Consider the following 27,295-nt stretch of genomic DNA (forward strand, 5'->3'; position numbering starts at 1 on the left):
CTGAGGGAGCTGGGGCTCTGGAGCTTGGAGAAGAGGAGACTGAGGGGTGACCTCCTTGATGTTTACGGATATATAAAGGGTGAGTGTCAGGAGGATGGAGCCAGGTTCTTCTCACTGACAACCAATGATAGGACAAGAGGCAATGGGCGCAAACTGGAACACAAGAGGTTCCACTTAAATTTGAGAAGAAACTACTTCTCAGTGAGGGTGGCAGAGCCTGGCCCAGGCTGCCCAGGGAGGTTGTGGAGTCTCCTTCTCTGCAGACATTCAAACCCACCTGGATACCTTCCTGTGGAACCTCAGCTGGGTGTTCCTGCTCCATGGGGGGATTGCACTGGATGAGCTTTCCAGGTCCCTTCCAACCCCTGACATTCTGGGATTCTCTGAATCCCAGGATTTGGGGAGCAGTTTGAAGCGAGGCATCTGTGCAGGCCAAGAGAGCAATTTTTCCAATTCCTACTTCTAGCAAATTCCTCCAAACTCCGATTTTCCCTCCACAGCTTTACCTGTGCCCACAGCAGCTCGCAGGCTCCTACCAGCAGTTTCCACATCCAAGTCACAGCCACCAACTCCGAGTTACAACCAACCTCAGGAATGCCACTCGCCTTCCTCAAGGTGCTTTTTCTGTTCAGCCCTGATAGAACTGCACAGCCCAAATTAATGAAAGAGACTAAGCTTCCACTGGTTGGAACTATACAATCCTGCAGCAAAATTATTGCCATGAGTTCTATACAGTGAGAGTTTCCCAAGTCTTATAATGAAATTCACGGACATGTTGTGGAGCAATAGTCCAGTAGTGGGGTTTCCTCCACTACAGGGTCAAACATATTTTGGTAAATGAATTTGAAAGCAGCTTTGGGGTTTTTGGTGGTGTTTTGTTTTCAGAAGGATTTCCAGTTCCAGATTTACATACCTTACATTTAGGATTTACATTTCTTCTGAAACAAGCAGCAGGAAACACACAAGAACAAGAGGCTGCAAAGGCCAAACACTGGAAAAGACCTTCAAAACAACCATTGCCAGGCAGATTTGATAGAGGGATGGCAAAAGGGAAAGGAGTCATTATAAAAGAACTGAAGTCATTCTTTCCTGCTACATTATTTGCATTTTTTATGTACACCAAACCAGCTCCTTCAAGGGAGGTGCCCCATTCATTCTGACCCTCGGGCTTCATTCCACAGCAGATCAATCTTTTTTTCTTCATGGTGTAACTTTCCAGTGAAACTTAAACGCATTTGTTTCATAGGAACACGGTGATGTCACCCAGCTGATCATTGAAGCACTCAGAATTACTCATAATATGCATTTATACTATTGTCAAAGGCAAGTGCTTTGATCTCCTTGAAACAAAACTCACTTTATTGGGATTGGTTTCCTTCCAGCATTTTTTTCCTCCTCAAAAGAATTCAGGAGGAATTTTGCTATTTCATCCTGGGTCAGGAAGAAAGGAGGCCTAAGTGTCAGAAATTCCCACAGAAACGAAAAATCTCGTGTTATGGCCAGGTCAGGCTCTTCCCTACCATTGGGTCACTCATTTATTTTTATTTCTTTCAAGTCATCAGCTGCCTTCGCAAAAATCAAAGTTCTTCCTGCCGCTGTGGTGAACTTGCTGCCCTTGGTTTCAGTTGCTCTGTTCTGTCCCATGAGAGGTTACAGCCTTGGTCCTTTTGCACGTTCTAAGCAAGAATTTGTAAAGAAGGAACTTTGCAATGTTGCTGTCGCAGAACAGGCAAGGAGGTGGATTTCACCATTTAAATATTGCACATTCAAACCACTAGTAGACAGTTCACTCCAGGGGATATATTGACAAATCACAAGACAAAATAAATGCTCTGAAATCCATATAAGACCAGTCAACCTTCAAACTATTAGTCAACTAAAAATTATTCACAGAGTCACAGAAGGTCAGAGACTGGAAGGGACCTGGAAAGCTCATCCAGTGCAATCCCCCCATGGAGCAGGAACACCCAGCTGAGGTTCCACAGGAAGGTGTCCAGGCGGGTTTGAATGTCTGCAGAGAAGGAGACTCCACAACCTCCCTGGGCAGCCTGGGCCAGGCTCTGCCACCCTCACCAGGAAGAAGTTTCTTCTCAAATTTAAGTGGAACCTTTTGTGTTCCAGTTTGAACCCATTACCCCTTGTCCTATCATTGGTTGTCACCGAGAAGAGCCTGGCTCCATCCTCCTGACACTCACCCTTTAGATATCTGTAAACATTAATGAGGTCACCCCTCAGTCTCCTCTTCTCCAAGCTCCAGAGCCCCAGCTCCCTCAGCCTTTCCTCATACAGAAGATGCTCCACTCCCTTCAGCATCCTCATTGCCCTGCGCTGGACTCTCTCCAGCAGTTCCCTGTCCTTCTGGAACTGAGGGGCCCAGAACTGGACACAATATTCCAGATGTGGTCTCCCCCGGGCAGAGTAGAGGGGCAGGAGAACCTCTCTGACCTACTGACCACCCCCCTTCTAATCCACCCCAGGTACCATTTGCCCTCTTGGCCACAAGGGCCCAGTGCTGGCTCATGGTCATCCTGCTGTTCCCAGGACCCCCAGGTCCCTTTCCCCTACACTGCTCTCTAATAGGTCATTCCCCAACTTAGACTGGAACCTGGGGTTGTTCCTGCCCAGATTCAAGACTCTACACTTGCCCTTGTTATATTTCATAGAATTTTTCCCTGCCCAACTCTCCAGTCTGTCCAGGACTCGCTGGATGGCAGAAAAGAAATACATGAACAGGTACCTATTACCAGTGAGCCTTAATTAAAAAAATACCCAAATCCTGGCACCCGCATGGAAAAGAAACATAAGCAGCTTTCTGCTAGGAATGGTTGAAGTAACTTCATTGCGTCAATGCAATAGTATTTGCAGCCTCTCCCAGAACAAAATCTAAAGCTCCATACAATCACAAATCCTAAATGTCACCTCTTTGGTGGAAGGATTTTACTGTATGAAGTTTGTTCCTTTGAGCCTTTGAGAAGACACACCCTGCCTTCCATCAGCTGCCACACGGGATGAATTATTTACACTTCATTACAAATATAACGGCAGGCATGAAAAGTAGTGCGAACTTAAAAGGGAAAGCAAGGCAACTTGAGGTTTTCAATAGAAATGCTGTATTTTAGGTGTTAAGTCACTCTGTGAAAGGGCTTGCTGCCTTCTGCAGAGGGAGAAGAGCTACCTACAGAAAACTGTGCGTTAGAATGTGTTCGGGTTCCTGGTGGAAAATAGAATCATAGAATGCTTTTGGTTGGAAGACCTTCAAGATCATTGAGTCCAACTATTAACCCAACACTCATTAAACTGTGTCCCTAAGAACCTCATCTCCGTGTCTATTAAACCCCTCCAGGGATGGAGACTCCACCACTGCCCTGGGCAGCCTGTTCCAATGCCTGACAACACTTTCCAGGAAGAAATTTTTCCTAATATCCAATTTTAAACCTCATCTGGGCACAACTCGGGGCCACTTCCTCTCATGCCAAACCTCCCACTCTCATTCCAAGTTGTAAATCCAGAAATAAATATACCAAAGGAGTCCATATCCCTTAGCACACCGGTTTGTCTCACCGCTGCACCCATCAGCAGGACATGGCACTACTCAAGAGACCTGATCAGAAACACATGTGGCTATTTCCAATTAAATATAGGACTGAAAATGTTAAACATGTACAAGGATGTTTGGTAAGATGTCAGGACCAGATGTGAGCTCTGCCCTTCCAGCTAAAGGTGGTAACAAGGACTGGAAATGCAAAAGTCCTGAGGGACAGGACAGCTGGAGAGGAGCCTCTGTGTTGATTAAGGAATCTCTTGTGCTCGGGGTAGGAAAAGAGCACACTGGGAAGAAGAGGAAGAACAACTCTCACAAGTTCTAAATGCACCATACAAAAATCTGGCTTTTCAGAATTATCATTATTATTAATGACTTCTGGAAGACAAGCTCCTACAGACTTCACATGTATGAAGGATCAGAAGAGTCCTATTGGCACAAAAAACCCCAAACCACTTGTTTTTACAGATATACAATTTATCTACACATTTCCAACGTACCTGTGCTGATACAGTTCATGCCAGCAGTGACTACAACAGACAACTCCGGGCACATGTGTACCAGCTAAAACAAGTGTCCGAACTTTCTTCCCAGCCCCGGCCCTCAGCACAGCAGCTCAGCTGCTTCCAAATCTGCTCATAAAGCTTTCAGTTCACCCCAATTTGGGCTGGGTTAGGGCACTCGGCTTAAACTCTGCCACTCAGTTTGACTAAAGGGGAATGGGGAGCATCCACGTGAGCAGTTTGACCAGCAGATCTTGGGTTAAGGCAAAGTTGCAAGTGACTTTTACCATCAGATATAAGGTGATGAATTCATCCGCTGTTCACCACAATCCTTCTGAGAACACCCTGATGCATCGATGATGAATCAGTGAGGTCTGCACAGTCGCTTCCAAGCCTGTGAACTCGCTGGTTTAAAAACCTGCCTAGCTTATGCCAAGAATTTTATCTAATCTATTGATTCTGAGGACTTAATAGTCAAAGGATTTATTCATGCTGATAGTAACTATTCCAAAGAATGGTATTTCAAGATAACAAGATGTAATAAACTCTGGGCTGTTTTGTTTTGTGGTGTTTCTATTTTTTGGTGGTGTTGGGTTTGTTCTGTTTGTTTTAAGAACTGAGGAGCTTAAGTTAACGTTTTTACACAAGTTTCTTCTTGATCATTAATCTTTTCAGATACACTGTTATGCCTCAAGTCTGTTCAAAGCTACCAGGAAAGTTACCTGCAATTTGCACCGAGCCATCTTCTCCAAGAAGAATATTTCCTGCTTTCACATCCCTGCAGAAACACAAAGCAACAAGTGGAAGTCATTAAATCTTTCCTTCAACCTACAAAAACACATAAAAGGTTATTACATATTTTGTTTCTTGCATTAGCACCTCCTTAGTTCCAATCATGCAGAAACAGTAGGGACTTAACGCCAATTGTAACTTCAGTAGACAGACGCTAAATGGTGTTTGTCAGTAACATTTTAAGTGCTATTCACAGGAAATAAATGAAAAACTTATCAAAAGGTACCCTCAAAATACAAGGAAACTGGTCTGCCCCAGGTCCTTAAGTTAGCTAAAAATGTGAAAAAAGAACTCAGCACTGGTCTGATACTTGTGTACCCTTTTTTGGGGGGAGGTAGGAGACTTGAAGAGATGGTGAGTTGATCCAGTCCTGGAGTTCAGCTGCATCCTCAGGAACCCAGTTTATCCCCAAGCACTGTTGACAATTCAGACAGCGGAAAAACCTTGTTCATGGCTTAACAAACTGAATCACATCACATCAAGGGTCAGGTGAGCAGAGCTGGTGAGAACGGAGAAGCGGAGCCACTCAAACTGTCCTGTGAGGTCTGACCTTTAGGGAAAAAGTCCTCGGGTTTTTATCACAGAATCATTTTGGTTGGAAGAGACCCTCAAGATCATCAAGTCCAACCATTAACACTGACACTAAACCATGTCCCTAAGAACCTCATCTACATGTCTCTTAAACCCCTCTGGGGATGGTGACTCCACTACCGCCCTGGGCAGCCTGTTCCAATGCCCAACAACCCTTTTCGTGAAGAAATTTTTCCTCACATCCAATCTAAACCTCCCCTGGCACAACTTGAGGCCATTTCCTCTCATCCTATCACTTGTTCCTTAGGAAAAGAGACCAACCCCCTCCATGCTCCAAGCTCCTTGCAGGCAGTTCAGAGATCAGAAGGTCTCCCCTCAGCTCCTGTTCTCCAGTTGAACCCCCCAGGTCCCTCAGCTGTTCCCATCACACTTACGCTCCAGATCCTTCCCCACCTCATCACTCTGCTGATTCCCAGGTAAGGAGTTGGCTCACACAGCACAAAAAGTGCTTGGTACAGGCACAGCATCTCCAGGAATCCCCTGGCCACCAGCAGTAACTCAGAAGGAGCAGGGGGTGTTCAGCAAGCTCTCCAATCCTCCTGGAAATGTCCATCCTGCTACAGCCAGGACACACAAAGCCCTTTCAAAGCTGCCTGCCAATTCCAGGTTGCGGGGAAAAGAACAGCATGGACCAAGGCTACTGCTGAAGTGATCATTCCTCTTCCTGAAAACGGATGCAAGCAACAGTAATTTCCTCTTCCAGATGCACTCCAAGGTACCCAGGATACTGGAGCATTTCCCAGTGAGCTGGGCCATGTGGTACTGTACACTATTCCCAAACTCACCCTCCTAGCACTATGATATGTGCAGCTCACCAAGCCGCTGAAGTGTCAAAACAAGAGCCAGGGAAGCTTTTAAACAGAATTAAGGATAAAGTCCCAACCATCCTATGCTTCAGAAGCCGAAAAAGACTCGGGCAGGTTTCACCGGCCAGAAAACAGCAGGTATTCAATACCACAGGACTGTCCTACCACAACAGAGAGAGCTGGACAGGCTTGGAGAGTGAAAAGTAGTGAAACAAGCACTGAGACTGAATCCCATAGGAAAAAAGAGCCGAAGGACTCCAGGCCCTTAACCCCCTCCATTGCAGAGGCTCGTTTTCTTTTTAACTTCAGCTTGGATTAATTAAAATTTACGTATTTTCTTGTTGGAAACAAAAGTCAGTAAATATGGTACTTCAAGCTGGTTCAAGAAATTAAAACAAGTCGTTGCTACAATAAGAAATCCAGGAGGCCAACAACAGGCACTGCCAAGCACCCAAGCCAAGCCGCAGAATTAAATCACTGCTCCATGTGGCATTTCCTCCTGGTGACCAACCCTCTGAAAAGGTCATTACTCACCCCAGCATGGTACAACTCCACCCCAAATTGATCAGCAACAAGCTGTTCAGGGACACCCACTCCATTTTGGAGTTTCTGTACCATGGAGGCAACTTCCAGCTTTGCTGTTCCTCACCCTGGTGTGTTGACGCCATGTCACCCACTGCGAGGCCTGTATCTAGTGGAGTCCCTTCAAAGGTCAGCACTGGGACCAGTACTATTCTATATGTTCATCAATGAATTGGATGAGGGAATAGAGTGCACTATCAGCAAGTTCGCTGACAACACCAAGCTGGGAGGAGTGGCTGACACTGGAAGCTGTGCTGCCATCCAGAGACCTGGACAGGTTGGGGAGTTGGGCCCCAGGAAAAATTCTATGAAATATAACAAGGGCAAGTATAGAGTCTTGAATCTGGGCACGAACAACCCCAGGTTCCAGTATAAGTTGGGGAATGACCTATTAGAGAGCAGTGTAGGGGAAAGGGACCTGGGGGTCCTGGGGACAGCAGGGTGACCATGAGCCAGCACTGGGCCCTTGTGGCCAGGAAGGCCAATGGTACCTGGGGTGGGTTAGAAGGGGGTGGTCAGTAGATTGAGAGAGGTTTTTCTGTCCCTCTACTCTGCCCTGGGGAGACCACACCTGAAATATTGTGTCCAGTTGTGGCCCCTCAGTTCCAGAAGGACAGGGAACTGCTGGAGAGAGTCCAGTGCAGACCCACAAAGGGAGTGGAGCATCTCCCGTGTGAGGAAAGGCTGAGGGAGCTGGGGCTCTGGAGCTTGGAGATGAAGAGACTGAGGGGTGACTCATTCATGTTTACAGGTATATAAAGGGTGAGTGTCAGGAGGATGGAGCCAGGCTCTTCTCGGCGACAACCAATGACAGGACAAGGGGTAATGGGTTCAAACTGGAACACAGGAGGTTTCACTTATATTTGAGAAGGAACTTCTTCTCAGTGAGGGTGGCAGAGCCTGGCCCAGGCTGCCCAGGGGGGTTGTGGAGTCTCCTTCTCTGCAGACATTCAAACCCGCCTGGACACCTTCCTGTGGAACCTCAGCTGGGTGTTCCTGCTCCATGGGGGGATTGCACTGGATGAGCTTTCCAGGTCCCTTCCAACCCCTGACATTCTGGGATTCCGTGTGTGACAGCACCAGGTGAACAGAGTAGCAACAACACTGAGTGAACACAGATCTTTTTCTTCAGCTTATACTGGTGGTACCATCAGAATCTTCCAATTAGGTACCACTTGAAAACCATTTTTAAGGTTAATTAATTGCATTTAGGGACAGAGACATGGTGCTTTCCTGTTTATTCTCCTCATGAGATGCCTAAAAACTCTCCAGCTGAATGGTGAGAAGTTTGTTACTCCAGGATATAGTTATTGCCAAGTATAACAATTTGAAAGTTCTTCCTATTAATGTGGTAATAGCCATATCCTGGGCTGATACACTGAATAAGTGCTGTGCTTCTAGCATAGTTACGATACTGGAAACAGGAAGCAGCTTCAGGCTGTAGCGTAAGCAGCAATTATATCACATTTTAAATGAAGTTATAGGTTGGAGTGGACTCTTCCTAACCAGTAGCTTAGCAAATGCTACTGTAGGTCTGGCCATTCCGGTTCCATACCTGTCATCTTTGTCTCTTCTAAAGCCTCTATTAGTCCTCCCGCAATATAGCGATTATGCTTTTATTTATCTCATGCTTCAGAACTGGAGTGGGAAGAGGGGTCTGGACTTGCTCCAGTGCAAAGCTGGATTCTCCACCGCAGCGGGGCAGAAATCCCTCCTCATCTGCATTCCAAACCGGTTTAGCTTCCCAGTGCAACCAAGTACTGATGTACCAGTTACATCACGTTAACACCTCCCGGTTTGGGCTGGGCCATAGGCATTAAATGCTATTTAACCACTAAATTGCAATCAAGCATCCAGCTACAGGAGATTTGAGAGCACAGGAAGAAAACGAGATGATGCTCACCAGTGATCCCACACCCTCCACAAGTCATTTTTCAATGGGGTGAGAGGTGGGGGGAAAACTACAGGAACTGTCTCCTCATGGCTTGTTCCCACTATAGAAAGCCTAAACCAGCCCTTAAAAACCCTGCTAAATGATCAGATCTGCCCTCACCCATAAGTATCCCCAGATATGGCTGTCATTGCAGTGATGACACTACTGGAAAAAGCAAGACTTGCTGGTCCATAATGGAGAGCAGCCTTATCAATAACCAGCTGCAACTCTGCAAATCCCATAAACGTAGCAAAATTTCACGTTAAAGACTTTAAAAAAAACCCTGGTGTTTCCAAGAACAGCAATGAAGTGTGTTATGTTATTGTTAGTTTTTCAAATAAGCCTCTTAATATTGTTTGGAAATCAAAAAGGATTCACTTGGCTCATGTTCAAAAGTCTACATGGGGAGCAATAGCTGGGACGATTTAAAGCCACTGCAACTGCGATACAAGTGACCTGAGCAAAGAATGACATCCCAGGGCTTCTGGAGAAGAAAACTGTCACATGAAGGGGGAAATGCAGATAAGTGTTGTTTATTCTGCCTTTGCTTCCAATCTGCTCCTATGTGCCTTTAGGATGTGATCCTGCTTGTCAGCACAGCCCTGAGTCATCTGCCCATTGGATGCGACACATTAAACAATAAATGTTCAGGGACTGAACTCTATAGTGCAGAATTTGGCACAAGGAAGGGGTGGTTGGCCCTGCCAAGTTCCATTAGAAACAACAAAAAAGAGAAGGCTCAAGATACAAGAATTTATGTTTTCTGTTAATGGTAATAAAAAACTCAAAGTATTTATGCTGAATGCAACCAATTGCTGGAGTTTACATTGTTCTGAGTAATTTGCAAAATACTCCTAGGACAGTATCTCTACTTACAGTTAAATATGAGACAATTTGTGACATTACACACCAAACAAGCACAGTTCTCCCTCTTCTATCGAACAACATTCTCTCTTTGATGACACGCTGTTACCTATGTCACCTATTCCCTTTGCCTTACATGCCAAGATTTAAAAAGCTGCCTATACACAAAGGTTTTACCATTTGAGACAGAGCTCCAAAACAGAAACCAGGCTTGGAGCGTGCAAGGCGAGTAGCATTTCTATACCCTTGAACATCAGTGCACTCATAGAACCATAGAATCATTTTGGTTGCAAGAGACCCTCAAGATCATTGAGTCCAACTGTTACCTAACTCCAGCACTAAGCCATGTCCCTAAGACCTCATCCATGCATCTTTTAAAGCCCTCCAGGGATGGTGACTCCACCACTGCCCTGGGCAGCCTGTTCCAACGCCTGAGAACCCTTTTCCAGGAAGAATTTTTTCCTAATATCCAATCTGAACCTCCCCTGGTGCAACTTCGAGGCCATTTCCTCTTGTCCTATCACCTGTTGCTTGGGAGAAGAGACCAGCCCCCTCCATGCTCCAAGCTCCTTTCAGGCAGTAGCAGAGAGCAAGAAGGTCTCCCCTCAGCTCCTCTTCTCCAGCACAACACAGAACGTATTACAAACGCTGTCCATTAGCATGCTCCCTGTTCCTGCTCTGAAAAGCCCCGTGTACAAACATTTTCATGCCACAGCATTGACCCTTAAGTCCCAAACTCCTGGGTGAGACATGTACTGCCTGTTACCCAACTGTACTTAACTCTGTGGAGCCGGACTCGGGAACATCTAAAGCTTGAAGATCTTCCAAAGGCAGAGATCTGGCAGAGCAGCTTCCACGCTCCTCTCTCCAGCCTCCCTGCTGAGACAGCCATAAGCAGGGGGAAGATGGGGCCAAGTTCCCAGTTTGCTCCATCCCTGCTCACCCACAGCCCTCTCAGCAGGTCCCTGTGGCCACTGGCAGACAGGACCAGCAGCAGCAGCCAGGCTGCTATAAATTACAGCGGGGAGCCAGCCCAAGGATGTGCTTTATTGCCCGGGATCAGGGAAGCACAGCGACCACTTCTACCCTCTTCTCTGAGCCGCTCTGACGGCTGTGGAGTTGTGGTAAAAAAAGCAGAGTCTCAATTCGGGAGCTAAATGCCAGCAGCACAAGGCAACTCATGATTTACTCCAAGTCTCATAAATGGTAAAGGCATTTTAAAAGCCTCAGTTTCATAAGGGCTATGTCAGTAGGAGTATTTAAGGCTTTTTTAACTGTCATTTTAATATCTGAATAAGGTTCGATTAATAATCCAGTTTTACCAGGAAGTAAAAAGGTTCTTTTTGGCTCTTTTAAGCAGTATGAAGCCAAACTCCAGGCTGAGAGAGTTGGGGTGTTCAACCTGGAGAAGAGAAGGCTCTGGGGAGACCTTATTGTGGCCTTTCAATACTTAAAAAGGGGCCTGTAAGAAAGATGGGGACAGACTTTTTAGCAGGGCCTGTTGTGATAGGACAATGGGTGATGGTTTTAAACTAAAGGAGGGGAAATTCAGGCCAGACATGAAGAAATTCTTTTTACACTGACGGTTATGAAACCCTGGCCCAGGTTGCCCAAAGAGGTGGTGGATGCCCCATCCCTGCAGACATCCCAGGCCAGGCTGGGAGGGGCTCTGAGCAACCTGACCTGGTGAAGATGTCCCTGCTCATGGCAGGGGTGGCACTGGATGAGCTTGGAAGGTCCCTTCAACCCAACTGTTCTGTGAAGGGTGTGTAGACAAAGCCAACTGGAAAGGATTGGCAGCTTCCAACAAGACAAGCCATACGAGCACATCAACTACTTGTCTTCTCCCTGCCCTGTCCTTCACATCCAGGCAGATGACACTCAACACAGTAAAGTCTTCCTGGGAAAAAGAACTGCATCCAGTCTCCTGGCACAGGCAAACAGCAAGCCCAGTATGGGCTACATGAGAAATTCAGCCTCTATTGTTCTGTATTTTAGCTAAAACATAAAACATTTCAGAGGATCCAGGATACGCTTCCTAGGTACAGCTCCTCATTTTTTGCCCCCCAGTGCTGCAGAAGCGGACTGCTGCTTTAAGTACAGGGTTTGGTGTCCAGGAAACCACAGCTCAGAAGTTTGATTCATTTTAGGTTAACTCGCTATGTCAGCTCCGACAAGGGAGTGCTCACCAAAGCAAGCTGCGGGAGATCCTCCCGAAATTCACGCTGTCATCTTAATTCTCTGAACAGCTCTAGGGGCTGGTAAGATGCTGAGGCAGTAAAGAAGGAGTTATAGACCTTGGGCTGAACTCGGTGGGAGCCTCTGACATGAAGCAAGACGGCAAGCTGTGTGTCACATCGCTCATCGCATTCCTGTCTGTCACCGTCACTTATCGCAGCGCCTGCAACTTTCCTTTATCTCGGCAAGTTATGTCCAGCTTACATTTTTTGATCCTGTGCCAGCTTCATCTCTGATGGTTTTGCGTGCTCATTAATTCCTCCTCTGCCCACATATTTATGAGCCTAAGGATGGTTAGAGGGATGTGTGGTTCAGCAACAGGTCCTGTCTGCTTCAGACTTGACCTTCTATCATCTCCATGTCTCCAGTCCAGCATCAGTGCTCTTGTAATCTCAGCTGCACATTAGTGTGGGGGAAATGACTCTACAAGCAAAACCAAAACCTTAAAAAACAGTTTTATGACAGATCAGCTCCTCCAGCCAGATAATAAAGTGCTGGAAACACCAGCCCTAGCCCTACCTCCCAACATGGAGATGATCTAACCATACCAACACTCTCAGCTCTGCTTCTTCCTCCTACAACAGAGGTTGTTGCTTCACACATTCACCCCAATGCACGTCACTGCTGCAATATCAGCTCATGGCAAGGAGGTTTTGCCAAGCAGCTACAGCTTCGGACAAGCCTCAGCCCTTCGGCAGTCAGTGCATGTGAGAAGCTACATCTCTAACTTCATATACCACTTTTTAAAGCTTCCCTTGTTCAGTCAACTACTTTTTTGCCCTTGTATCCCCCATAAGGAAAGGATCCTGCCCAGCACGCTTTAAAAATCAAGTTTTCATACCATTGGAACAGCAGCTAAAAATGCAGCAGGATTTCTTACACAAATTCATCTCTTCAGCCCTTCCATTTCCTAAGGGCTGCAGTGGGGACAAGGGACAAAGCTCCTTTAACAGCTGCTGCCTGAAAACCACCACACAGAGCAAGCTGTGGAACCACAACATCTGCATCTTACCCCAGAGACCCAGACATTTTTGGGAGGCCCTACTTGAGTCATTGGTAACGCTGGAAAATGCCGAAGTTGTTGCCTGGCCTTATTTCAATGTTTCATGTCAAATTTAATGTGCAAGGAGGCGGGCATGCTTCACGTGACGCACACCGCCATGCTGTAGCATCTCCTGCATGCTAAAACATGTTCCTACTGTGTTCACAAATAGAAATTCCCCCCAAACTACCACAAGCAGATCACCCCACTTTGAGGATCAGGTAGCAGAAGAACCAGGGAAGTCAGTGTTTCACATGTCTTGACCCTGTCACAATGGAGAGATGAAAGCTCATTCCAGCAAGCACATAACTTGGATCAAATAAGCCCAAAGATTTTGATACAAAGCAGCTCAAAAAGGTCTTAATTTCCAAAAGGCAATAAGAACTCACGTTCTGGAGAAGTGATGTGTATATCTATATACACACGAGGTCCAAGACATCCCATGACGCAGCCAAGAGCCGTCCATATCTATGAAGCCACCCACTGCTCTTGCTCACCAACGCTCGCAACGTGACACGGAAGGAGAAATTCAAGACAACCAAAGCTCACAAAAGACCCACCAGTTTGACTTCCTTCCTTCCCCAGAATCCAGAAGGTGACAATTTTAAGCATGTCCAGTATAGGAAGAAGAAAGTTCTCCTTATTTCAACCAGCTATTCCTATCAAATGGAGAAAGCAGTTATAAAATTTGGTACCTGCACAAGTCCTCTTGGCACTCCCAGTCTAACTTGGTGATGCTTTTCAGGCTGTCACGAAATGATGGATTTCTGTGACAGTCCTCTATTTGTTGTCCTAAATGTGTACAGGTAGATATAATTGATTTAGTAAAAACCACAAAAGTAATTTCTGATGCAGCCTTGCAAAATTTTCAACTGTGCTTAACACATTACAACACAAAATTAGCAAGTGACCTTTTTCCCATGCTTTTGCATAAGACATGGAAAGGCTGTAGTAGCCTGAATAAATACTTAAAGCATCTCCACATAGGCTGCTTTTAGGACCTACGAAGACCAGAAAATCTGCTGTGTTACAATAGGGAACAATATTCAAAGCCAGCTTTTAGAAGTGGATTATTTGCTTTATGCATCCCAGCAGAAAGGATAAACAGGATGACCCCCTATGATTTCAACAACTACTGCTGGAGAGACGCTGCAAGAGCCTCCACTGGGTGATCTGCTCCCCATAACCTGTATCAGGTAACAGCAGTGACACAGGGATGTTATGAACAGAGTGGTTGATGTACACATGAATGGCACTCGGTTTCTTCAAAGTCAGAAGACAAGAGCATCTGCTGTATTTTCACCTGATACAATCAATGTGCAGACAGTGACTGAAGATTATTCCCCCTGGAAACATGTCAAACCCAAATACTCCTGACAAGTCAGGAATTGCTAGAAACCATATTAGTTGAGTGTGCAACTCAGTCAATCTGTCATTGATGTCGAACCTTTCTGAGATCACCCAGATCTCTATCTTCCGCTCTTCACATTGTTTCCTGCTTCTCACTGCCATGTAACAAAGCTGGGGAGACAAAACTACAAACTCACCTCCCTTTTAATGCGGTGCACAGTAGTTGTACCAAAAAATTGGTTGGTTTGTTTGGTTTCCCTTGGACTAAATCAAAGTTACTTTGAGAAACCACAGGATACACAGTGACAAAGTCAAGGGGCAGCACCTGGGTCTGAGGAGAAGGAAATTGGGACAGACACCTGAACATGGTAGAGTCATTCAACAAGTGCTTGGCTTGGGACATCACCCTGGTAACTCCTGCAGGACCCTCATAATGCAATCTTAGAACTATTTCGGTTGGAAAAGACCCTTAAAATCATCGACCCCAACCATTAAGCCAACACAGGCACTAAACCATGTCCCTAAGAACCTCAACTATGCATCTTTAAACCCCTCAAGGGATGGCAACTCCACCACTGCCCTGGGCAGCCTGTTCCAAAATCCCTGACAACCCTTTCCAGGAAGATTTTTTTCCTAATACCCAATCTAAACCTCCCCTGGTGCAACTTGAGGCCATTTCCTCTTGTCCTATCACTTGTTACTTGGGAGAAGAGACCAACCCCCTCCATGCTCCAAGCTCCTTTCAGGCAGTTCAGAGATCAGAAGGTCTCCCCTCAGCTCCTGTTCTCCAGCTGAACCCCCCAGGTCCCTCAGCCGCTCCCATCACACTTGTGCTCCAGTCCCTCTCCAGCTCCGTTCCCTTCTCTCAACTCGCTCCAGCACCTCAAGGCCTTTCTTGGTATGAGGGGCTCAAAACTGACCCCAGGATTTGAGGTTCAGCCTCCCTAGTGACCAGCTCAGGGGTGGTCACTGCTCTGGTCCCACTGTTGCCCAGTCCTTCAGGGTCAGGACAGTAACACCAGCCGGGAGCCACTGCAGAGCCCTCAGCACTCCAGTGCTTTCATTAGCAGCAATATTTACCATCAGAGCTTTAATTGCCAGGTTCTATGCTTCAGAGCAGCGATTGTCTTTATCCACTTTGAGGAAAACTGTCTCCACAGGACCTATTGTTTCTGGCTGGCTGCAGATTTGGGATTTACATCTGGTTCATATTTTTTCATTGCAACCACAGAGATATTTTTTAAACGATGAATTTCTGAGCGATGCAGTAGAAGAAACAGCCACCAGGAGAACGTGCTGGTTCACCAAACCATCACAATGCAGCCCAGTCTGCCGTGTACAGAGCGGAGATTGAATGGTCCTTGTGCCATCGATGCTGATCAGCAAAGTGTTTATTTGGGGCAATAAATCATCCAGGACAATCCAGAGCAGCATCTTTTCTTCCTTCCCACCAGGATACCCAAGAATAACATTTCTATTGTTCTGGCTGCTGAACTGTTTGCAAATTAAAGCCGTAAAGCTTCTATTAACAGCTACCTCAACACATTATTTCTGCCCACCCTGTACTATAAGGAAGACAAGGCCAATATACACTTCTCTGAATATAAGATTCCACTGGCTGAGCAATAAGCTGGCTTTCCAATTACCACTGTCCAGATTTGAAATTAGAACAGCAGTAAGAGGTGAAATGCTCCACATCCCACCATCCATCCCTCAATGCTCCCCTAGCCAACTTGGTTCCAAAACACACTCCCAAAAACAAGATAACACTGTGGGCTGTGAAGTTCTACAGCACTGCTACAGAAACAAAAATACAGTATTTCAGTCGTCAAAATAATCAGAGACAAACTGGAATCCAGTGTAACCACAACGCTTGCCAGAATGGCTATCAATGCCTTCATCAGTTACAGGAAAATTAAGCTTGAATCCTGCAGGACAGCTGAGTTCTGCCAAAACACCTCCACACCAGCTACTTCATCTTTAATCTGAAACTCACTACCAGAGGAACGCTCCTGCAAACCCCAACACACAAGTGTTGGTTATATGTATGTGACACTTCTTTTAGAAATAATTTTCTCTCAATACAGGTAGAAGAAGCAGGCAAACTTTGAACCTGCTTCAAAACCACCCCAAAGGCCAAAGCTAATACATTTGGCATAGAAATACAGCAAGAATATCCGTTTTAGCGTCCCTTCACAGAATCCCAGAATGTCAGGGATTGGAAGGGACCTGGAAAGCTCATCCAGTGCAATCCCCCCATGGAGCAGGAACACCCAGCTGAGGTTCCACAGGAAGGTGTCCAGGCGGGTTTGAATGTCTGCAGAGAAGGAGACTCCACAACCTCCCTGGGCAGCCTGGGCCAGGCTCTGACACCCTCACCATGAAGTTTCTTCTTAAGCGGAACCTCTTGTGTTCCAGTTTGAACTCACTGCCCCTTGTCCTATCATTGGTTGTCACCGAGAAGAGCCTGGCTCCATCCTCCTGACACTCACCCTTTATATATCTGTAAACATTAATGAGGTCACCCCTCAGTCTCCTCCAGCTCCAGAGCCCCAGCTCCCTCAGCCTTTCCTCACACGGGAGATGCTCCACTCCCTTCAGCATCTTTGTTGCCCTGCGCTGGACTCTCTCCAGCAGTTCCCTGTCCTTCTGGAACTGAGGGGCCCAGAACTGGACACAATATTCCAGATGTGGTCTCACCAGGGCAGAGTAGAGGGGCAGGAGAACCTCTCTGACCTACTGACCACCCCCTTCTAATCCACCCCAGGTACCATTGGCCTTCCTGGTCACAAGGGCCCAGTGCTGGCTCATGGTCACCCTGCTGTTCCCAGGACCCCCAGGTCCCTTTCTCCTACACTGCTCTCTAATAGGTCATTCCCCAACTTATACTGGAACCTGGGGTTGTTCCTGCCCAGATTCAAGACTCCACACTTGCCCTTGTTACATTTAATTAAATTTTTCCCACCCAACTCTCCAGCCTGTCCAGGTCTCTGGATGGCAGCACAGCCTCTGGCTTGTCAGCCAAAATGTCAAAGTGACATTCAAACAGCTGACACAGCACCCTGCTGCCCCACACTCAGAAAAGTGATTTTTAAGATAACATTAAAAAAAACAATAAGAAAATTAAAAACCCACACCATTCTGTATGAGGGCACAAGCTGATCTACCCCAGCATATCTAATGTGCTGTTGAACCTCTCACTTCATAAGTAAAGCAGCAAATATTAGTAGCTGGATCTCTGCCATGCCAGTATTTCAATTGCACCCTAAACCACTTTCTAAGCTTTTTTTGTTTTTACAGAAAAGCATAGGAGTATCACATTTATTATACTGCAATAGGAGTATCTGATTATATTTGAGCAGCGCTATCATTTCACCTGGACTAACTGAAATATTCAGTTACACAACAGCTAATCGTGAACATAAGATAAGCTCTGAGATAAAAATAGGCAGAAAGACAGAGAGACCTTTTAACAATTAATCAGCACAATTCATTTGTCAGACCGCCATAAAGAACACCACCTGAAAAAACAGCTTTGAACAACCCTTCAACAAGCCCCCTGAAGCAATAAAACCGCTTGCTTGAGTTTGACTTCCAAGTCGTTCACTGAACTCTTGCTAATTCCCAAACAGGCTGAGGAATCAGAGTCCAAATGGGGAAGAGGTGACAACATATCCTGTGTGTCACCCGGACAAGATTAACCCGGCAGCGACCCCTCGCAGCACGTCGGTCTTGCTTGACTTCCATAAAAATCATGTGTCCGAGCAGATTCCTGCATGATGGCTTCACCCGAGGGTTTCCGAGTTGCATTGGCTGGTACCCAGGTATTTAACTCGCTTAATATCAGTCGGCTCGCTGGGATTTCGCATTGTTCCTGGGATCACCAGGCTACCCAGAAAACCTCAATGGGGAGGGACAGTCGGGGACAGATAGACAGTGATGAGAGCTCTGAGATATGGGATTTGGGAGGAAGATGGGGATCATTTGCAATCGTTACCTTGGTACAGAGCGGTTCATGAAAATCAAACCGACCCGGTTTTCTCCTTTGGCTTTTCCATAAGGACTCAGAATCTGCTCCCAACAGCCCTTGCAAAAAAATATCACTCCGGACAAAGTGGGAGACTGAAGTATCTGTTGCTGAACAAAGGAATCTATTCAGGTCTCAGCCTCGCTCTGGCTCTTAATTAACAAAGTAAACAAGAAACATATATAATTTAAGCTTTCAGTAGATATTTGGCTTTCTAATCTCCTCTAGAGAACACAGTCAAGCTTCTCTCCTGCCTGGAGCAGGGGATTTACACTGCCATGCTCCCCAAACCTTAATTGCAAGTGGCATTAAGTTCAAGTGGAGCTTACCCAGGGTAAGATTCAGCAGCAGTGGAATTTCATTAAGCCAGACTTGCACGTATTAACTTAATTTACCCATTTGAGATGATGCATAATTTATAAGTATTGAGCAGCTCCACTGTCAGACATGTATTCTCTGATCTCTGATTTACAGCAGTAATGAGCTGTCCCTGCTTCAGGTCAACAGTGCCCACAAAATTACGTTTAGATCTAGATATTCATCCTCCGGGCTTTGCCACCAGCCTGGTTGTCCAGTTTCAGATCTTCCAATTACATTCATTTCACCCATATTACATCTCTGACTTTCTCAAGCCATTTTCTCCTAGATCTAATACAGAGTTGGGATATTTTGGTGTAACCAGCCAAACATTTTGCTCTGTTGGATGGTTGCTTGGTCATTCCAGGTCTGTTCAACGTTGACCCTTCACATCTGGCCTTAATTTAGCCTGAATCTCACCCCAACTACAGCTGCCCCTCATCACAGACAATATTCAATGGTTCAGCCATCACCTGATGCATTTTCCTTTAGATACTTTAAGCTGACCCAGGGGACCAAAGTTCAGTTATTTTAAACATTTCATCCCAGAGCATCTGAGCACGACCACAAGGTTTCCACCTGCCTTTCCCATCAGGCATGATCAATATGACCCCAGCGCTAAGCAAAATGGGAAATCCATACAGATACTCCAAAGTTTGAGGAAAGGTCGCATCTGCACGACGACTTGAAACTGATTTTCTCAGCCGCATACGTGCACCTGGATAAATTGCAAACAGCATGATTAACTCCATTAAGGAAACATTTTGTCCCTCCAAGGTATCTAAGCTTGCGTTCTACCAACAGTTAAACCTCGTCCTTTGCATCACAGGTAGGAAAAAACACAACTTCCCTTCTGTATCGTGGCTTCAACCACTTCTTCAAATCTCCCAGCCCGCACAATGAGGCAATCCCAATGCCTTTTTAATGATAAAGCATTACACAATTGTCAGACCAGCTCCAAAATATAGGTATGTAACACACACAAAGCAGCTGATCCACAACCACAACCTTGAGCCGCAGTGATGACACAGCTCTGATTTCTTTGCTCAAGTCCCCTAAATAAGGGAAAAACACTTAAGAGGAGCAGGATAGGAATGGCTGCAGCAGGTTTGGTCGAGTCTCCTCCTGAATGATTCAATATGAATCACATTTTCTTCAGCCCGAGCAGTTTGAACTTTCTGAAAATGCCATATTTTTGCTGAGTGTAGGAAAAAACAGTGAATACATCCTCTAAAACCTTTACTGCAATTACTAGTTTTGCTGTTTCACTACAGCAACTCTAACAGAGCACCACCTCTCAATACAGAAATCACTATGTGACATCCTCAAAAACTGAGATTTAACAGGTTACTACTGCTTCAACATAGATATTTTGTATTTCGTTAGACCAGAAGATGAACTAAATCAGCCAAGCAAAACACCTACAAGTCACAGATGAGCATGGTTTTCTAAACTACTTACAGCAAGAGTGAGAAATTACTATGTACACAGGGAATATGTTGGTCTGTTGCTTTAACTTCCCAGAGCTGCCTGAAGTCTTAACCCTAAAAGAAACCAAAATTGAACAACTATCTGTGAAATCAAAGCTGGCTTCAACGAAGACAACCCTTCTTAAATCAGAACTTTAATAGAGACTGGAAACTGCAATTTGAGACTTATTGCAGGGCAAAGAATTCCACCAGAATTGTTTCCAACAATTCCTTTCATTTTAACCCAAAACAAAGTACAAAAGCCAACTACTTCGACCAAAGTACAAAATAAATACTTCTTGGATTTGCTAATTAAAAATAACACTTTGGCAAAACGAGCTCCCTCTTCTTATGCAGTTATTAGAGGACAGAAACTTAGTCCAGCCCAGCAGCAGCAATGCTTATAATGGCATCGCACCAGAAACCAGCCGAGCTCACAGAATACCCAAGAAAAAGGAGATTTGTTCCCAGCAGCAGCCTGTGGCTGGGGTGATGTATATTACCCACAGTATATTCTATTTCCAGCACGTATTTAGGATTGCAACTCTCATTCTTTTTAATGGCAAGACATACTGACTTCGTATCCTCTTTCTGAGCTACCTTGACACCAGGGGAGAGGAAAAGATGATTGAAAAATACCTCCTAAATGACATAGCAGCACAGAAATCCACATGGCTCAGCGATCCATCACATTGCAGCCCATTAGTTAACTGGGTTTTGCCTACAAAAGAAGTTTTTCCACTAATTTTGTTCCCATCTTCTTTTTTAAATGAAATTACACAAATTCAAATTTCATGATGTTGAGCTTGCAACTACGCTTAAACAAACAAAAAAAAGGGCTTAAAGGGCTCCTTATTCAATTGCTCAACACTTCCATAGCTCTGCAAGAACCAAAACCAGCTGAAGTTTTGTTTTCCAGCTCCAACAACTACACTTCACAGCTGGATGTTGATATTTGGAGAGATGTTCTCTATATCAGAACTTCTTACACACCAAAGTCTACCCAAACTTGGCCTAGTCACAATATTTCCTAGAGTAGCAGCTACAACACATTCTGAGTTTTGCTTAAGCTCCCATCTTCATTTTCTTCTTTCTGTGCCATCACAGTTGGTTGGACACTAAGTGTATCCTCAGTGCTCTGGTTCGTCAACACATAATTTAAGATAAAGATAAGAAAAGTGAACAATACCTGTGGATTTGTCCATTTTTATGCAGGTAGTCCAGCCCCTCCAGCACCTCCTTAAGGATGGTGGCTATACAGGCTTCATCCAGGACACCGGTTTTGTGTTCTCCTTTGGCCACAATGTGCTTTATAATATCCAAAACAGAGCCTAGAGGAAAAGAGTTAAAATAGATTAAACTAGAAGAATTTATTTGCAGCTTGGTTTATAATCACTTTATATACGAGTCCAAGGAATTCACTGGGAATAGTGGTGAGGATCACAGTGAGTAGGTGAAGCCAGAGCCTTGCAGGGGTGCAGCTCCTCAAGGTGGGCTGTAAAAATCCCTGTGATCACAACCGAGAAGCTATTTGGACAAGCCAAAAATGTCAAGTATCCCTACACAGGACTCTTGGAAGGTTTTTTAAGTAGATATCGACGTTGCAGTTGTTTTAGTGCTGGAGAGGCAGGAGAGGGAAATGGAAAAAGCAGGGGCTGCCAGGACTCACGAGCTGAAGGCAACAAGCTTGATAACGTTAGACTTTATCAGCTTTTATAAACTGAGTGCAGAAATATAGCAGGAAAAAAATCTAATACATGAAGGGATGACACCACCCTAAAAGAGAAACTATTAAATAGAGAACAAATGAAGCTGAATTTTGACAATACTTTTTCACTGCATATGAAACTGGAATAGTTCAGATCCATCCCTGGAAACATCATGCTTAGTCTGTCCCCCTAACATGGTGCAAATTACATCATCTTGCATGACAAACCACACTTTGTAGAGCAAACCACCTCCCTGAATTGCACCCAGGAATCAACAGAATCATTGATTAGTAACACTCCTGTTTTCATGTTATTCTTTGCCATGTATTCTACGTTTTGTATCTGGACTGAAGACAGTGTTTGAACTGGATTTTTATTGCTCTAGTATGGGATGTGTAAGCCTGTTTTCCAGGCCTGTGCTATTTAGCCCCCTTCAAACTTGTGTTTCTATGGTTTAATGACTGAATAGCTGGCCAGTAGCATTTTTAGTTATGGACACAACGCAACATGAGCAGTGCTGAGAAGTTCTTAAAGATTAAGAGCAGGCATGACTGCAAAGCACTAATTCCAGCCTTAATTATCTTTGAACAACAAGCTAACAGGGAAAGAACATCTCAGTATTAACTACTCAGCTACTTTAGAACAGCTGTAAGTTCATTCTCCCTAAATCGCAACTAAAATAAGAGAAACCAAACATTTTCTACCTGAAGAACAGTGAAAGCTGAGAAACTTACCCTCATTCCTTTGGGCAATGTGGAAATGACAAGTTCCACCTTGTAAATTCTTGAAGTAGAAAAACACCGAGGTTTTTCTCTTCATCCTTAAGGTACAGGTTGACAAAACGCTTCTCCCCCTTTAAAATTCATTTTGTCAGCTCTATTTTCATTTATTGGCCACGCAGATAGGTTTTTGCTTTGCCAAGTATTCTGCTTTTGGATTCTCACATGAAAGCAAGAAGGCTGCAAGGTTCGAATTCCAACGCCACGTGGAAAGGTTTGTTCGGCACAGTGCAAACCACACAGGAAACAATTCAACGGGTGCACAGTGTCCCTTAGCTTATGGAAAATGGTATGTGCTGAGTTAATTGCTGCAGTCAGGAGTTGCTATTCCTCATTTCGCCCAGATGCACTTGCCATTTTCTCCAGCCCACCGGCATTCATAGTGTACACCAAACCACCAACTAAATTCACACAAAATAATTTAACATTAAAAAAATCAAGCCATGTTTGGTTGGTAGTAAGTGTAACCTATGAACAGATGAGTGGCAGAGCCAAAGAACAAGAAAAGGAGGAGAAGAAGGAAGGACAAAACATTTGTGAATGGGGGAGAAAACCTCTCCTCAGCAAGAGATTAAACCATCTCCCCCCAATGGCACCTCCAGCTTCTTCTAAACAATACCTTTGCTTGGTTCAGGGTGTTGGCAGAACATATGATCTTAACACAGCAGACACTGTCAAAATAAGAGAATATAAGGAAAAAAGACATAAAAATGAAGTTGCCTAACATCCCCCCAATATTTTATGCAAGAATAAAGTTCAGATTAAGTATTGTGTTCAGTTCTGGGCCCCTCAGTTCAGGAAAGAGACTGAAGTGCTGGAGTGGGTCCAGAGAAGAGCAACAAGACTGGGGAAGGGACTTGAACACAAGACCCATGGAGAGAGGCTGAGGGAGCTGGGGTTGTTCAGTCTGGACAAGAGGAAGCTTAGAGGTGACCTCAGCACTCTCTAGAGCTACCTGAAGGGAAGTTCTAGCCAGGTGGGGATTGGGCTCTTCTCCCAGGCAGTCAGCAATAGGACAAGAGGGCATGGGCTGCAACTCTGCCAGGGGAAACTTAGGCTGGAGATTAGAAAGCAATTCCTTATAGAGAGAGTGGTCAGCATTGGAATGGCTGCCCAGGGAGGTGCTGGACTCACCAGCCCTGGAGGTTTTTAAACTGAGACTGGACATGGCACTTAGTGCCATGATCTGGTCAATGGACTGGAGTTGGACCAAGGGTTGGACTTGGTGGTCTCTGAGGTCTTTTCCAAACCAGTCAATTCTGTGATTAGGAAAAATTCCTTCATGGAAATGGTTGTTGGGTACCAGAACAGGCTGCCCAGGGTAGTGGTGGAGTCACCATCCCTGGAGAAGTTTAAAAGACACCCAAATGAGGTTCTTAGTGACACAGTTCAGTGCTAGAGTTTGGTTATGGTTGGAGCTCATGATCTTGAGGGTCTCCTCCAACCAAAATGATTCTATGATTCTAATAGTCTTAACAGCGTTCAGCCTTCCCTGCTGGAGTATGGAAACGCACTCATCTTCAGTGAGTTTTGACATGGGTCTTCATTGGTTAGCCAAAGGTTTCACCCAGCCATAACTCAGGCTCTTGTGATATATGTCAGACTTCCCACACAGGAGCAAGATTTAGCTCTACTGAAGTGTAAAACTCTTGAGGAGGCTCCCCCTTCACTGAAATCTTGCCTTTGGGTTCTAAGACAAGGATCCTCTGTTGTGCGTGATGAGGACTCACCTGGGATTCAGCCTGTCATGTATTTACATTTTACAAGTACGTGCTTGCAGGCCTCAATGCTTCTTATTTTGGACAAGAATTTTCATGACACCTAAGAAAAAACCCACTAAAAATTCCTCCACTAACGTGCCTTTATCTGGAGAACAAACCATCACTTGTTGTAGAAGTCCAGTAAAAATATGTGGTTCTTCACGTACTCGTTTTGTCCTCTTTCCACCCACAACTCTGTTAGCAGACTTGGTTCAACAACATTTCCCTTCTCCTGCAAAAGGGCTCAGGGAACATGAGGAGGCAGATCATATGGTGCTCAAATTCATCTGGTCAAGAAATGCTGTATTTAGCCAAGTTCGAGGTTGTGTTTAACCCAGAAAAGGGGGTGGGATTGGACAGACAAGGGCAGGCACAGAGGCAGCTTCACTGTTAAAGGGTTCATTCATTCCCATACTGTATCTGCTCCCAGTCCAGCCTGCCACTATTTCAGCACATTTTTAAAAACCCACTTGGACAATGAGATGTTCAAAGAACGGGAGGAATTTGCCAGTCGTCTACACAGAGAAGAACAGCAAAAAGGCTTTCGGCAAAACGTTTAGTTGAGCAGAACAGCAACCCAAGAGCCACCTTCCTGTTGGCGAACATGTTATTGGCATCATCCCCATTTTGGACAGGGAAAAAGAAGTTTTGCCACTGGCACCACAACACAATGAAGCTGTGACTTGTGAAAGGACTGGGCAGAGAAGAACCTAAGGAAGTTCAACAAGGGCAAGTGTAAGGTCCTACACCTGGGGAGGAATAACCCCAGGGGTCAGTACAGGTCAGGGGCAGACCTGCTGGAAAGCAGCTCTGCAGAGAAGGACGTGGGGGTTCTGGCCAACAACAGGTTGACCATGAGTCAATGATGTGCCCTTCTGGCCAAGAAGGCCAATGGTACCTGCGGTGCATTCAGTAGAGTGTGACCAGCAGGGTGAGGGAGGTTGTTCCTCCCCTGATACTCTGCCCTGGTAAGGCTGCATCTGGAGTTCTGTGTCCAGTTCTGGGCTCCCCAGTTTAAGAAGGACAAGGAATTACTGGAGGGAGTCCAGTGGAAGCTATGAAGATGCTGAGGGGTCTGGAGCATCTTTATTATGAGGAGAAACAGAGCTGGGTCTGTTCAGCCTGGAGAAGAGAAGCTGAGAGGGGATCTCATCAATGTTCATAAATATCTCCAGGGTGGGTGTCAAGAGGATGGACCAGACTCTGTTCTGTGGTGCCCAACGACAGGATGAGGGGCAACGGGCACAGACTGAAACACAGGAGGTTCCATCTGAATATGAGGAGAAACTTCTTTCCTGTGAGGTGCCAGAGCCTGGCCCAGGCTGCCCAGAGAGGTTGTGGAATCTCCTTCTCTGCAGACATTCAAACCCATCTGGACACCTTCCTGTGTGATCTGCTCTGGTGACCCTGCTTTAGCAGGTGGGTTGGACTGGATGATCTCCAGAGGTCCCATCAACCCCAACCAGTCTGCAGTTTTTCCACGTTACAGATCAGTAACATTGGGAGGTAGGTACTGACTCCTGACTCAACTGTAGCTTCATAAAGCACAGCACCATGGGATAGAAAGAACAAAACCAAGCTGCATTTCTACACTCTGCTTTGTGCTGTGTTTGAAATCTGGCATTCTGGCTCACGGAGCCTGACACGGAGCAGTGGAATACCCAGATCCTCAAACAGAACTCCACAGCTGGGCATGAAGCCACTTCAAAACCAGGAGTCACAGGAATTTCACTATTGAGGGAAACACCTTACGCTAGAAGGTAGATATTGCACTGAATTTATCAGGCTGATGCCAAAATGCCGTCATTCCCAAGGATCTCATTAAGTGTGTGACAATTACTAGGGCAAGACCTCAGCTGCCTTAGGATGAGGACAAATTTTCTCACACCAACTGCGTTACACTCGAACAATAGATTTGTTGGTCTGAGTATCATCCTCAGCCTAAGGGGAAAAACGAACGTTTGGCACAAAGTGGCTTGATCCCGATCCAGCAACACGTTAACTGCTAGAAATTAACTGGAAACTAATTCAGCTGAACTGGAATCAAGATCTAGCCTACCTAGGAGCAAGTGCTTCACAAACCCATTGTCCTGTTTCAAAACAGGAGCGTGATTCCCAATACTGCTCATTTGTGACACAGTTTCCAAACTGGTTTAAGAGCAACCTGGGAAGTTAGGAGTATATCTAGACATATCTGGATTTCTGCTTTAGATAATGCTGTGAAATACTCTGGGTGCATTATACATGGCACTATGTTTGACCACAATAGTTCCTTCCTGATATATCTCATTAGAAATGAACCAGTAGAAGCTACAGACTCACAGAACAGGAGGGTCAGGCTTAAGTGATAAAGAAATTAAGCTTGGCTGAGGCTGACTGGAAAGATTTTCCAAGCCTAGAAGGGGGAGCATATCAGGAAAACACAAGACTGAGGAAAGAGCCAGAATCAGAGTCTAAATGTAAATATAAATAATGCTGTCATTATTAAGGATGTTTAAAGTCTGGTGATGAGCAACTGAACTCAAAGTCCAACAGAAGACAAAAGAAATGACATTTGGAGACTGATGTGGAAAAAATGAAGCTATAAACAAATTCCTGCCCATCAAATATACACCGAGCAGCACACAGACAGGAAGCCTACAAGATACTGTGAGATCTGATAAAGCATTTAGCATTATTTATCACGCAAGTGTCTCTGTATATTCTGACGCCCATCGCTAACTGTATTACATCTACTTAGTAACGCACAATCCCTCATTCAGTTGCTGTGCAATTTGCAAAGTCAAGTGGTTTTCTGCTCAAACTCACAAGCTCCCGAGTCTGCTCCTAAAGCTGCTAAGGCAATAGCTCCTCATGACAGCACAAGTCACCAGGAACTTGCTGTACATAGACTTACACTCACCTGAAAAAACCCAAACTGTAACTATGGCAGGTCAACGACAAACACGCAGT

The 27,295-nt window shown here is 45.3% G+C and overlaps 1 protein-coding gene across 2 annotated transcripts in view; it reads right to left on the minus strand.

Moving 5' to 3' along the window:
- The window catches only part of OXSR1 (oxidative stress responsive kinase 1), a 101,835-nt gene that overhangs the window by 35,057 nt on the left and 39,483 nt on the right, over positions 1-27,295 (minus strand). For both annotated transcript variants that reach the window (XM_065830651.2, XM_071805359.1), the window contains exons 4-5: positions 21,285-21,426; positions 4,767-4,822 (exon numbers count right to left, since the gene is read on the minus strand). In XM_065830651.2, coding sequence (XP_065686723.1) covers positions 4,767-4,822; positions 21,285-21,426 — 198 coding nt within the window. The remainder of the gene's footprint in view (positions 1-4,766; positions 4,823-21,284; positions 21,427-27,295) is intronic.

The sequence above is a fragment of the Patagioenas fasciata genome, chromosome 2 (assembly GCF_037038585.1).
Source record: "Patagioenas fasciata isolate bPatFas1 chromosome 2, bPatFas1.hap1, whole genome shotgun sequence".
In the NCBI taxonomy this organism is placed as follows: domain Eukaryota; kingdom Metazoa; phylum Chordata; class Aves; order Columbiformes; family Columbidae; genus Patagioenas; species Patagioenas fasciata.